At 42.4% G+C, this 14,078-nt stretch overlaps 1 protein-coding gene across 4 annotated transcripts in view; it reads left to right on the top strand.

Moving 5' to 3' along the window:
- The window catches only part of LAMP3 (lysosome associated membrane protein 3), a 51,256-nt gene that overhangs the window by 22,129 nt on the left and 15,049 nt on the right, over positions 1-14,078 (top strand). For all 4 annotated transcript variants that reach the window (XM_025913981.2, XM_086674817.1, XM_086674815.1 and 1 more), the window contains 3 exons: positions 15-745; positions 2,095-2,223; positions 11,865-11,922. In XM_025913981.2, the coding sequence (XP_025769766.1) occupies positions 15-745; positions 2,095-2,223; positions 11,865-11,922 (918 nt within the window). The remainder of the gene's footprint in view (positions 1-14; positions 746-2,094; positions 2,224-11,864; positions 11,923-14,078) is intronic.

Raw genomic sequence — 14,078 nt, 5'->3', positions numbered from 1 at the left:
TTCCTAATTTGCAGTGATTTTGCATTATGGCAGTCAAATAAGAGCTAAAGTGTTCCCAGAGACTGCAGACTATCAGCCTACAACCGCAACAACAGTGCAGGCCATAGCAAAACCTTTCCTACAACCAACTAACCAAGTACCTCCCAAAACTTCAGCAGTAAGATCAACAAATGGTCATGTCACCTCTCAGAGAGCTGCCACAACCTCCAGCTCTGAACCCCCAATCACACACACAACAATAAGAACTCTAGTAACAACTTCCTTGGAAACTATAAACAGTACCCCATCTACCAGCACCACAGTCCACACCTTAGTCACAACCCCGGCCACACCCAATAACTCACACACAGCTGCTCCAGGCACTGAGGCCTCCATTGGCTACAGGGCAGCGCCAGGTTCACTGCCAACCACCATCACCCCACCAGCCCATACAACAGGAAACAGCCCCACAACTAGGAAAACCACCCAACCCAGTAACCAGACCACCCTTCCAGCAATGTTGTCCACCTCACCACATAACAGCACAACTAGTCAGAAGTCTACTCAACCCATGCACACCTCAGGAGCCACCACAGCTGCACACAATACCACCCAAACAGCCTCACCTGCCACCATGGCTCCTGGGCCCACTCTGGCACCTCAGCCTTCATCAGCCAAGACCGGAATTTATCAAGTTCTGAATGGAAGCAGGCTCTGTATCAAAGCAGAGATGGGGATAGAGCTAACGGTTCAAGACACAGAGTCGGTAAGTTGGCGCCATAGGACTGTAACACTATCTTCAAAAAGTTTGAGTGCAGTGTGTCTTGGTAAGAATAAACATCCCCCTGCATCTTGTGTCATATTTTAATGAAACAAATAGCTGCAGACTCCTCTTTCTCCAAGGTGCTCCATTAAAAGGTGAATGGGTGCCTGGGTTTTGGGGGTGCCTGGGTGGCTCAGTCGGTTGAGCGACTGACTCTTGATTTCCTCCTGGGTTGTGATCCCACAGTTCATGAATTCAAGCCCCGTGCCGGGCTTTGGGCTGGCAATAGGGTGCCTGCTTGGGATTTTCTCTGCTCCCCCCCCTCACCCTCTCTCTTTCTCTCTCTCTCTCAAAATAAATGAATAAACCTCATATATTAAAAAACAGTGAATCTGTTTTAGAATACATATAAAAACAGAAACCAATAGTGACTGGATAGAAGAAGGCACACATCCAAATTGTAACCATGCAAACCTCTTAGTTTTAGCCAATATGGGCAGAGTGTTGGGGTAAGTTCAGTGTTGAGCCCAACCTGGCCTTACGCCTCCTGATGACCTCAAGCCTCGGCAACTTTCCTGTGAAGTGAGAGATTTGGATTAGTCTCCATGGTTCTAGCCAACTGTGACATTAGTATCAAAATTCCAGATAAAAAAGATTAGAAGGAGTGGGGATAGGGCTGAGATTATTTGCTTTACTGAAGGAATCACCATTAAAGCAATACTTTCTTTTTTGCACAGGTTTTATAAAACTTCCACATTCAGGTTTTCATTTGAAACTGAAGTACATTAGACAGCAAACGCTTTCTTGTAGTACCTTTTAACATGTTTAATTTATTTATTTTTTTTAATTTTTTTTTCTTTTTCTTAAGTTTATTTATTTTTGAGACAGAGAGAGACAGAGCATGAAAGGGGGAGGGTCAGAGAGAGAGGGAGACACAGAATCGGAAGCAGGCTCCAGGCTCTGAGCCATCAGCCCAGAGCCCGATGCGGGGCTCGAACTCACGGACTGTGAGATCGTGACCTGAGCTGAAGTCGGACGCTTAACCGACTGAGCCACCCAGGCGCCCCTTAACATGTTTAATTTAACAACAATCAAATTCCATGTGGTATATTGGGAATAGACTGGCTATAAATTATCTATCAAGGAACTCTTTCTGTAGGGGAACTCCTTTAAAAACTCTTTTGAACATAAAGCAGTTTGGAAATGATAGGAGTTTTCTGGGGACTTTGAAACTTTCAAGTGAACATAAACTAGACTTGAGTTTCAGATTCACTTACTAGCCTTTGCGCCTGGTTCCCTAGCTAGAATTTTCTTCTTCATCTCATTGATCTGATCTATTGTATTTGGTTTAGGTTTTTTCAACTCAGAGATACTTCAACATCGACCCCAATGCAACGCAGTCCTCCGGGAACTGTGGCTCTCGAAAATCCAACCTTCTCTTGAATTTCCACGGTGGATTTGTGAATCTCACATTTACGAAGGTGAGGGCTGAGTTCCTTCATACCAAATGGCTCTAGCATTGCTTTCCCTTTCTTTCACCCTGGGGCCCAGTGGTGCAACCGCACACTTCACTTTCAGCTCCAAAGGAAGTAGATCTCAGAGCCTTTTGAGATATTCCCTGATAAGAGTGAGGGGTATGGAGATGGAGAAGAGGGAAGTGTCAACATCTTATGTTTGCCTCCTTCCCCCTTCAGCCTCCTCTGTGCAGTCCAAGAAGGGCTTCAATGCCTCTTAGGGGAGGCTTGGCTTTGGGGAATCCAGCCACAGGTGCCCTTTACAAACTACCCAAAGGAGGAAGCTGTACAGATCAACAGACTCATAGAAATTCCCAGTGGGCACACAGAAACAGAATTATTCTAAAACCACGATCAAATGTCACAGTGGGTTCTTTCCAACTGCAGCAGGCAAGATTTAGGTACTAACCTGGCACTGGGTTTCCCAGACCATATTATGAAAAGGGTAGACAACAGAGTGGAGTAGAAATACTATGGATGTGAGGTCAGAGAGTCTTGGGTACAAATTTGACTCTGTCACTCGCTCACCTTGTGACATTAAGCAGGCAACTTAACTTGTCTAAACTTTATTTTCACATTTGAAAAATGGGGGAAAGGAATTAAAGATCACCTCTGTAAAGAGCATTGTCCAATACTTGGAAAGCAGATGTTCAATAGCCAGTAGCTATGATTACAATGACTGAAGTAGGCAAATGTCTTGGGGATACAATGATGGTCATCGCACTCTCAAAGGAGAGACTTGCCCCTGCTTCTCTCAAAGTGTCTTTCAAACAGGCCAAGCAAGAGCCTGGGAGGAGGTGCTAAGAAAACCCTTGCTGCTGAGACTTGGTGTGGGCCTCCTTCTTATCTATCAAATGTGACCCCTGAAATTAGAGGGGTATTGGGTAGGAGATCTTGCAGAGGAATGAGTGTAGGCTTTGACCTGAAACAAGTCAAGATTGGCTCTCAGCCACATGATCTTGGACTAGTTGGGGCATGTTTTCTCATCTATAAAATGGAAATAATTACACCTCCTTAGTGGGACCCTTGGGAGAATCAGAAATGGTAATGTGTAAATTGTCTAGCACAGTGCTTGGTACATAACAAAGTTCAATAAAGGGCTGTTTTTGTTGATGATGTTAAGTTGGCGTCAAAAGCTTTATCCTCCATTATCCTCCATGTACATACTTTTCTCCATTGGAAGAGATGCACTTGAGAAGCCAAGGGGTTCCTTTCAGTACCAAATGGTAAAAACATACTCTCTCACACCAGAAGAACATTCCGGGAAGAATCTGTGCTCTACTCTGGGACAACTGAGGTTAAACCTTCAGAGGGGTCAGGAATTGTTTTAAAGTCATTTCAGTAAAAGGGCAGAGGATACAAGCACAAGCACTTACGCTTTAGCTCAAGGCTTGATTCCGCCCAGACTACTGCATGTGTGACTGATTGTCTGAGGGAAAGCATTAGAAAACTCCAGTGTTTGTAGCACTCGGTGGCCACTGCCTTAGACAGGCCATCAAGCAGGGGTTTCTTTGGCACCTTGTAATGTCTCTTTTTGCTCCTTTTTTCTGTCTCCTGATGTCCTCTATGCCTGCCTTTCTAATGCTTTGGGACTGGACTCTGATCAAACTCCACCCGAGTGTTGAGCCTCTGCCTTTCTGGAAATCTCTATGCCTCCAGAGGTGTGGACAGGAAATGAATATAGAGATAGAGCTGGAAGGACCAGCAGTGCGTTTCTCCCTCCACCCATCTCTGGAAGGAGCAAGGAAAACCCCTATCCAAGGCCCCAAGTTGTCAATAGCTGCTTTGCCAGAGTCCCTCCAACCAAATTCACTTTATTCATTTCATTCCCCAGCACCAATTTCTTAAGCAGCTGACCTCAGCTCTACAATAAGAGGAGCAAAGAGGCTTATAGAAAGTAAAGTCCCACCAGCCTTAGTCCTTCAGGAGAATTTCTGCATTTTAGAAGAGAACTTGTTTAAGCCACTCGTAGCCACAAATTCAAGGATCACAGGTGCTAAACATAGAACTTAATGAGAGAATAGGCTAGGAAGGATTTTTTTCCGTGAAACAGGCAGTCTTTACTTTTTTATTTTCTCGCATTTGACAAAGACTTCACTTTCCCATGAAGTCTGCATAAGGAAAATGTCGGAGTAATGAGATGACAGAGGCAAGCCTCGGGAGTGAGGTGACAAAAGGGAGAGGTAGAGAGTGCCATCTTCCCCAGAGGGGCTGCCACTCCTCAGCTCTGCCTGGTGGTGCCAGTGGCTGGGCTGGCACCTCTCCCTGGGGACTGTCACTGTCTTTTATGGTGGACATTCATTCTGGATGGTCGGGTCTACATTCTAAGTGGCTTCTGCCTTGCTATACCAGTTGTTCAATGGTTTACATACTATTTCCCTCAGGAGGTAATGAGAAACCAGTGTCATCAGATCTTCTGATTGTTCAAGACAAGGCAGAAATCCAGACTCTTTTATTTTTAAATGTTGGCAGCACACTTTTTGAAAACTTGAACAATGCTGGCCAAACAGAACACAGTTGTAAGCCAAATTTGGCCTGTGGATGCTCTGCCCTAACATGTGGACTGTGTGAAATGCATTTAGGCAGGAAGGCCATCTAGATTCTTCCACAAGAGAAATGGCCTCAACAATTCTGTTGGCCACTTTTCAAACATTGCTACCTTCTAGACCAGTGCTTCTCAACAGCGGCAGTATTAACATTTGGGGCCAGATAAGTCTGTGGTGGGGGCTGTCTTGTGCCTTGGTGGGATACTGAACAGTCTCCCTGGCCTCTACCTACTGAATGCCAGTAGCAACACCCAGCCCCATTTGTGACAACCCCAAATAACTCTAGACATTGCCAAATGTCCCCTGGAGGAAAAATCACCCCTGGTCGAGAACCACTGCTCTAGAAAAAAAGAGAGCCTTGGAAAATAGTTTATGTTCATTGTAACATAATAAATGTATAAATGAGAACCAAGTTGTAGAATGGCAAATGGATGCTGGTGAGCAAGGCTGAATTAACAGCCTGAGTTTACTGAGCACCTACTCTGTCCTGAACACAGAACCAGACATTATAGGAGAAAATAAAAGAAATACAGGCTATAGTTGCAGGTTTCAAAACATGTAAGATAATTCATAAGTTTTTAAATTGAAATACTGCCAATGACAGAAATGTAAAGAAAATTCTGTATCCTGAACTGTCCCTTGATGTTGTTCAATTGGGACTTAAATTATCCATGTCATTTCTACATGACCATGAACAAGTCTCTACCTCTCTTTCTGAGCCTGTTTCCTCCTATGTAAGATGGGGCCAACCAGTCCCTATTTTTTGGGCTGCTGTGAAGTTGAACGAGGCTAGTATATGTGACAGTGCTGAGGGTGGCATCTGGCCCATAGTGGGGTAGGAGAGGTGGGTTTCCTTTCTCATTTCTCTCATTTCATTGTTTAAAGAACTGAAAACCTTTCCATGTCAGTGTCTCATTTGATTAAGGTGACAAAGCTGAAAGTTGTTCAGACCCTTCAGGTGCAAGATAAATATACCTCCCTTCCCCCACTCCCCACAACTTCCTTCCTGTTAGGATAAGTTTGGCTTAGAATATCTTTCAGTAACTTTGTGTAGAGTTTATTTTTCCGTGCTCAACACTGTCCCCTTATCCACCTGGTGGGCAGGGCAGCTCAAGGCTTCCAGCCCTGACTTGGAAGCGGGACATGGGAGAAATCAGTGGCCTGGGGGCAGGGGTACTGAGTCAGGGAGTGTTTTGCCAGCCAAGGTCTGGAAAGTGAATGCTGTCCGCCACCCTGGTGTATACCCAGAGCCTTGCAGGGGCATTTGGAGCCCTATTAACTTACAAACTCCTGAGAACTGTTATCAGGGTTCAAATGCTAATACCCTCAGAATGCACTATTTAGAACTTCCCAAGAATGCTGTACTATTTCATGCCCTATTTTCCCTTATGCTTTTCCCTCTGCCTGGAATGCCCCTACCATCCCTCAGGCCCTTCTGCATTCATGCTTTAAGATGGCTCAGATATCTTCACCCTATGAAATCTCCTCACCCCCCAGCCCCCACCTCCATCCCAGACAAAACTGGGAGACTTTCTTCTTTTGGTTTCCCGACCCCTCATTGGTTGTTCCCTGACCTCCATTAATGCACTTGTTGCACATTTTACTGTCTTGAAGGCATGTCTGTGATTGTTCACAGTGCTCAGCCCTGACTTTGTATATAGTATATCTTTAGCAAATGTTTGATGAGGAAATAAATCAATAAAGGGGTCAATCTAAATTTCACAAAGACTCTGGGCCAAGCTGCCAAAAAGTAGATCAGCAGCTCCAAAGAAACAGCCTTTTTGGCTTCCTTTTGCTGTATACAGAGCAAAGGTTTCCTGATGTAGTCACAACAATGCTGAGCAAAAAAGGTCTGATCAATGTTGAAGACAAAATCCACATCCTGAATATCTGTGACTATGAAACTCCTACAGTGCATTTTGCTGAAGTTAAGGAGAGGACGCAGGGCCTCAAGGTCATTGATATACTGCCTTCCTGAGCAAGTTGATTGGCTAGCTTGCTCTGGACCTGGTCCTTTGCTAAGGAGGATGTTTAGGTCCCTTGAGGAATCAGGACCTCTCTAATGAGATATTGCAGAGCTCTTAGATACTGGGAATGAGGAGCCACTGTGTCAGCATCCCATTTGTTGAATGGTGAAATGGGACTTTTGTAAGTGATCCATTCAAATGGGCACACTGTAAGTACTGAAGTACCACATTTAGCTGTTAGGAGTCCTTAGCCCCCTTTTGTCAATGCTGATGGATACACAAAAGATTTTCACTTTGTTTTCAAGAATCCAGCATGGTTGATATTTGTCACTCTCCAACCTGAACCCCAAATGCAAAAAAAAAAAAAACCCATCTGTCAGAGAATCACTTTGTGGCCATCAAAGGAGAAAGCAGATACTATGAAGTGCATGATGTATAACTTGTAATTCCCCCTGGACTTTGGGTTAAGTCTGCCATCTGCTTGAAGCTCCCAAGCCCTCCAGCCCCTCCTCTGTACCCACCTGACTCACATTCCCCAGAGCTGAGGTTTCAGCTCTGTTTCTTTAATCAGTAGTACTGTCGAACCTCACCTCACTTGCTTGTTCTCTATCTGTGGTAGATCTGAGATCTAGGAAATAGACAAAAAATGCTCATTGGAGCTCTATGAAAGAGGTTTACAATTACTAAGGGGCAATTGAATTTATTATTACCATTGTGAATAACACTGGTTAAATTTTTTATTGTTTATTTGGGGGTGGGGGTGGGGGAGGGACAGAGAGGGAGAGAGAGAATCCCAAAGCAGGCTCCGCACTGCCAATGCAGAGCCTGACATGGGGCTTGATCTCATGAATCATGAGATCATGACCTGAGCTGAAATCAGGAGTTGGACACTTAACCAACTGAGACACCTAGGCACTCCTACACTGGTTAAAATTCGAGTGAAGACTCTGTGGTACATTTTTTACATGGATTCTTTCATTTAATCTTCACATCAAACTAAAAGGTAAATCTTGCTATAATTTTCCTCATCCTTCTGGATAAATAAAAAAAATTTTTTGGAATGTTCACAAAGATTTGACAATTCAAGTAGCTACATGGGAACAAAAAATATTTTTAAATTAGTATTTAAAAATTATTAGCAAAGCTTTGTTCTCCTAATAGGAGGTTAACCACTCTCTTTATAACGTTTCATTACCAATTGATTTGTTCTACAACCTTGTGTTTCAGTGATGGTGGGCACCAGGAGTTGACAAGCTGTGGCCCCCAGACCAAATTCAGGCTGCCGCCAAAAAAATTTATAGTCTCCAGCCTAAGAATGGCTGTTACATTTTTCAATGGCTTCGGCAGGGGGAGGAGAATATTGCATAGCACATGAAAATCATATGAAATTCAAATTTCAGTGTCTATAAATGCAGTTCATTTGAACGTGGCCACACTCGCTTGTTTATGTGTTGTCTGTGGCTGCTTCTGGGCTACGGTAGTGGAATTGAGTGTCAGCTACACAGAACCGTGAAGTCTAAAATATTTACTGACTGGCTTTTTACATAAAAAAGAAAAAAAAAACAAAAAACTTGCCAACCCTTTATATAAAATAAACTTCAGGGGGACCTGCTGGCTCAGTTGGGTAAGCACCGGACTTCACTTCAGGTCATAATCTCACGGTTCATGGATTTGAGCCCCACGTCAAGCTCTGTGCTGACAGCTCAGAGCCTGGAGCCTGCTTCAGATTCTGTGTCTCCCTCTCTCTCTACCCCTCCCTCAATTACACTCTGTCTCTCTCTCACATGTGCGCAAAAATAAATATTGAAAAATGTTTTAATAAAATAAAATAAAATAAAATAAAATAAAATAAAATAAAATAAAATAAAATAAAATAAAATAAAATAAAATAAACTTCAGGGGCACCTGGGTGGCTCAGTCGGTTAAGCATCCGACTTTGGCTCAGGTCATGACCTCCAGTCCATAGGTTTGAGGCCATGTCAGGCTCTGTGCTGACAGCTCAGAGTCTGGAGCCTGCTTCAGATTCTGTGTCTCCCTCTCTCTTTGCCCCTCCCCAACTCGTGCTCTGTCTTCCTCTCAAAAATAAATAAACATTAAAAAAATTGTTTAATAAACTTCAGCCCCACTACCATTCAAATTATGCTAAATTCTGAACTTCTGAATCTAAACTTCTGCTCTAGTTTAAATAAAAGACAATTTGGGGGCACATGGCTGGCTCAGTTGGTGGAGTATATTAACTCTTGATCTTAAGGTTGTGAGTTCGCCACGTATTGGATGTAGAGATTACTTTAAAAAAAAAGACAATTTTATTTTCTTTAAGAACATCCTGTGACACCACAACTGTACAGAAAAAGTGGGCACAATTGTCTAGATAAGACTCATTTGGTATCAGTAGGGTAAATTTTATAAAACTAGGAATCTCAAGGATACTAAACATCCTTCTGCCCTTTTGTTTACATGAATTCACCTAACAAATGCTTTTCCTTTATCATAACAATAGACATCAGCTCAGGCCTAGGAAACATTTGGCTAATTTTGACTCAGTCAAAATGGAAGGAAACCTGGATACCAGCTCCAGACTGTCCTGTTACATCATTAAGGTGAACTTAACAGTGAATGTGAGCACTCTGCCATCTGCTCTGGAAGGCCTCACTTTTGGCATTAGCCCTATAGAGCTGGGGAGCAGGAATGGCTCTTCCTGTCAGGGCTGGCTTCATGAGCATGTGACCTATGCAGTCAGCCGGGCCCCTGCTTGGCTTAAGATTTGCTGTCACCTCCTAAAATTCTTAAATGATTTTTGAACAAGAGATCCTACATTTCCATTTTGTACTAGGCCCCACAAACTGTGTAGCTGGTCCTGCTTCCAATAGATGGCTAAATATGGACACCTGCATTTCAGGGAATGTGAAAGAAAATTCTTGCACAACGAATTTTTTTTGTCTAAACCTACATATCCCACAGAGGAAAATGTAGGGCAGGATCCTGTAGACCAGATTTTGTTTTGTCTTGCCTACAAAGAATGTGAATTAGAGGTAGATGCTTAACTCCTCTGAGCCTCTTTGTTCTCAGCTGCCAGATGGGTTGATAATATTTATTCTCTCTCAGGGGGGTGTTGTGAGGCTCAAAGGAGGCAATGTAGGTGAAAGCATGCACTTAGTAAACTGTGAAGCTTTTATAGAAATACAGAGCTTTTCCTATGTGAGAATAGATCAAGCAGATGCCACAGGAAGGGGAAGATTCCAGGAGGTCACCTGTGGACCTCAGAGCTGGCCTCATCACTGTTCTCTTACTGTTCCTTAAAGCAATCTCACACTGCCACCTAAGCAATTTCAAAAAACAAAGTTATGCTCATGTCAATGTTCTGCTTAAATCTCTTCAAAGGATCCTTTCTGCTCTTAGGATAGGGTAGGGATCTTGTAACAGTGACTTTGAGCCCTGAATTACAGGTCTCTTATATGCTAAAAAGGACCCCAAATAAAGAATAACCTGAGTAGTGGTTTGTGAAAGTGACCCAAGAAGGGCCTGGGTCACAGATGTTTCTCTCTAAAACAAGTGGACGGTTCAAGCACATTGTTTACCTTGCCTTTGAGACCTAAGACTGAGTATGTAGAAGGAAGGAACCAGGTCTTCTCCTCCTCCTCTTCCTCCTCCTCCTCCTCCTCCTCCCCCCCCCCTCCTCCTCCTCCTCCTCCTCCTCCTCCTTCTTCTTCTTCTTCTTCTTCTTCTTCTTCTTCTTATATGACCTAGAACAATCCCTGGTGTGGAGTGGATATAAGAGGAATTAAACACTATACTTGGAGACAAGAAGCTTGGGGTCATATCTTCCCCTGCCACCCACTAGGGCTGTGACCTTGAGCATGTCAGTGAGCCTTTATTTCTTCTCATAGTTGTTGTGAGGATTAAATAAGGCATGGCATTGAAGTGTCTGCTCCAGTGCCTGGCATAAGGTAAGAAGCCAGTATGTGGTAGGTGTTGTTCAATGAATTATAGGATCTAGAGTTGAATGTGTCAATAGCAGCTAGCTTACCTTACTAAAACAGTTTGTATTTCTGGAAGCCTTATATTGTATAGGGAATCATCATTTCATCTACAAATAATACACAAATGGACTGTAATATAGTCAAGATTATTATTACTAATTTCTTTAATGACTAGACTTGGAACTTCTAAAGGTAACTCCATTTTGGATTCTGATTTTGGTTGCTCACTCTTACTCATGGATAGTTTTCTAATGAATGTTTACAAATAATAACTGTAAATCACCTACTTTAAATTCCCCCCCAAAAAATAAAAAAAATAAAAAATAAGAAAACTCAAAACCTCCTTTTTAAACTTACCCTTTCATATCTTAGTTCAATTCCCTTTAATGTCACACCTTTAGTCTCTCAGGAGATTATAGGGCTATTTTGTAATGGTTCATTTTGTTTTCGAACAATTCCTAAATAAATGTGGAACATTGCCTTATGTTTCTGAACATGGTCACTTGGGGTCTTCTTCTAGAGAACACCCAGTGATCTCAGAGGAGATCATTTTTTTTCCAGAATCCCTCATGGTGGCCCTATCTAGCCATTTTGGAGACATGAACCCTTTAATCTATTTAAAGCAATTGCTACTCTCCCCAGGAAAATGCACGTAAAATTTTGCACACCCAAAGAGTTTATGAGCCCCATGAAGTCTACCCATGGTAGTCTTTAAGATGAGTGGTCTCAGTTTGAATCTCTACCCTAAGATATTAATTACTAGTAAAAGCTTACTGCATACCCCTCCAACCTCTCCATCTTCCAGATGTGTATGTATTTTAACAAGAAGAAACTTGGTCCAACTGAAGGGTCTCTGGGCTGGTGGAATTTGAATTTTAGGCTATAGCAACAAGTATAAGTACAGACATTTGGGGGCAAGGGTAAGCCATTACTTATTATTTACTTTGAATAGTTTTTTTGAAGTTTTTTTTAAGTTTTCAAACACAATTATGGCTCCATACCAACATACCCCCAAATCCCCATATCCAGGATTTAATAGTTAAACAAAGTTTGTAAACCAGGATCGTAAACATAAAAACAGATTGCCCAAAGGTTAACACACTGCTGTTTTACAGGATGAAAACTCCTATTATATCAGTGAAGTGAGAGCCTATTTGACAGTCTCAAATCCAGGTAAGTAGTCAGAGAAGGCTATTCCACCAGCTCTGGTGCTGTGCTTCTAGTTCACTCATTTTTCAGTCCATTGAGTTTACTAATATTTGATGCTGCTTTGGAGAAATAGACTAAAGCAATACCCAGGAGAACTTACTACATCTTTGCTTCAGTTTGCTCATCTGCTCACGAAGGAGGTTGGACTAAATTATGTCAGATATCATTAAAGCAGAGATCATTAAATCAACAATAAAGAGTTTAGTGACTTTTGGACAGACTTGCTATTGATGGTGCAGTTTTTTCTATACTCTTGAAATTATGCATTTATTCTACAAAAATGTATTAGTGCCAGCTGGGTGCCAAGCCCTCTAATAGGCAGTAGAAATCCACTTATCCAAACATATAGTCCCTGCTGTCATGGAACTTACATTCTAGAAGTGAGGAAAGGAACATAAAAAGATCATTAAATTATAATAGTTAAGTAGTATTAAGTTCTATGAGCAAACACAAGCAGGTCCTTGTGGAGCGGACTGGAAAGATATTTTAAGTGAGACCTCTAAGAAGGAAGGCCTCTCTGAAGAGGTGAGGTTTGAGCAGAGAGATACCCCATCTGGGGGCATCTGGGCCTGGGGAAGCTTTTTTCCGGTGGCGGGAACAACAGATACACAAGTCCTAAGGAATGAAGTTGCTCATGTGTTCAGGGGTCAGCAAGAGAGTGAGCAAAGCAGCAGAGAAGATCTGTGGGGCATCCAGGCCAGAGCATGTAGGTCTTGTGGGTAGGTCAAGGTAAGGACTTTGAATTTTAGTCTAAAGTGTGAAAGGATGTCATTGGAGGGTTTGGTATAGAAAAATGATATATCATGTTTATATTTATAAAGATTCAGTCCAGTTGCTACATAGAGAATTGCCCTCAGTGGGGCCATTCGAGAGAACTCCTACAGTGTTCGTGTCTAGAAAGGTAATGCTCCCAGTCAAGTTGGGGGAATTGCTCAGAGGGATCAGACATTTCTCTGGAAAGCCCAGACTTAGATAACAAACCACTGTTGAGCACCTCTTAGGTGCCAGGTACTGTACAAACAGTTTTCATGTCTGTTTTCTCTTTTTGAAACTTCTATCTTTTGACTGGCTTAAACTTATCTTATTAAGGATAAGTTCTTACTAAAGAAACTTGCCAGGAAATGAAAATGTGGAGAAATGTCTATCTAGAATAGTAGATATATGATACTGATATTGTTCAAGAGGATGTTGTCAATGATTATTGGTTAAAAGTAAGATGTCATAGTTGACAACTCACTTTCACATAGTAACTCACGTAGACAAGTAAACTCATATAGGCTGGGGAATAAATATTATGAATGCTAACATAAATTAGCTAATGTTATCACTAGGCATGGACCAAATTTTAGCCAGGAATAAGGTAGTGATGTCTCAAGAGGCAAGGGAAGGATAAGTCAGACCAGAAGCTAAGTTAGAAGCTGAGAAAGGGGATAAAAGAATTCTAGGTCCCAATAATCCAGGCTCAGCAGTAGTAGCAGGAGCTATAGTAGTCACAAGAATGACAATTTGCACATCAGTGGTGATGGTGATGGTATTAGTAACAGTAGTCAGTTGTACTTACAGTGGTAGTGACTGTTGTAATGTTATTGGGAGTGATAGCAGCAGCAGTAGTAGTGGTCGTAGACAACTACCCTGGGGTATAACACATGGTATAGTAGTACACATGGATAATTCAGTACATCATGTAGGACATTTGCATGTGCCAATGAAGAGTCTACAGTAAATAGTACAGTAATGGCAGGAGACAGCAATCGGGTAGTGGTTAAGATAAAAAGCTCTAGAGGGGTACCTGGGTGGCTCAGTGAGTTGAGCATCTGACTGTTGATTTGGGTTCAGATCATGGTCCCAGGGTCGTGGGATCAAGCCCCACATCAGGCTCCGCACTGGGCATGGAATCTGCTTAAGATTCTCTCTATCCCTGTGCCCCTCTCCCCTGCTCATGCTCTCTCTCCCTCTCTCTTAAAAAAAAAAAAAGATAGCAAGCTCTACAGATTGCTTGAGTCCAAATTCCACTTACTAATTGTAGAATCTTAGGCAAATGTTTTCAATTCTCCAACTCTCCATTTCCTTGTCTGTAAAATGGAGAAAGTAGAACCAATCTCAAATGGTTGTTAAGAGAA

Source organism: Puma concolor, chromosome C2, assembly GCF_028749965.1.
Source record: "Puma concolor isolate L17-30 chromosome C2, mPumCon1.1.hap2, whole genome shotgun sequence".
Classification (NCBI taxonomy): domain Eukaryota; kingdom Metazoa; phylum Chordata; class Mammalia; order Carnivora; family Felidae; genus Puma; species Puma concolor.
The sequence above is the reverse complement of the archived record's forward strand: the minus strand, read 5'-3'. Positions and strand labels throughout refer to the sequence as shown.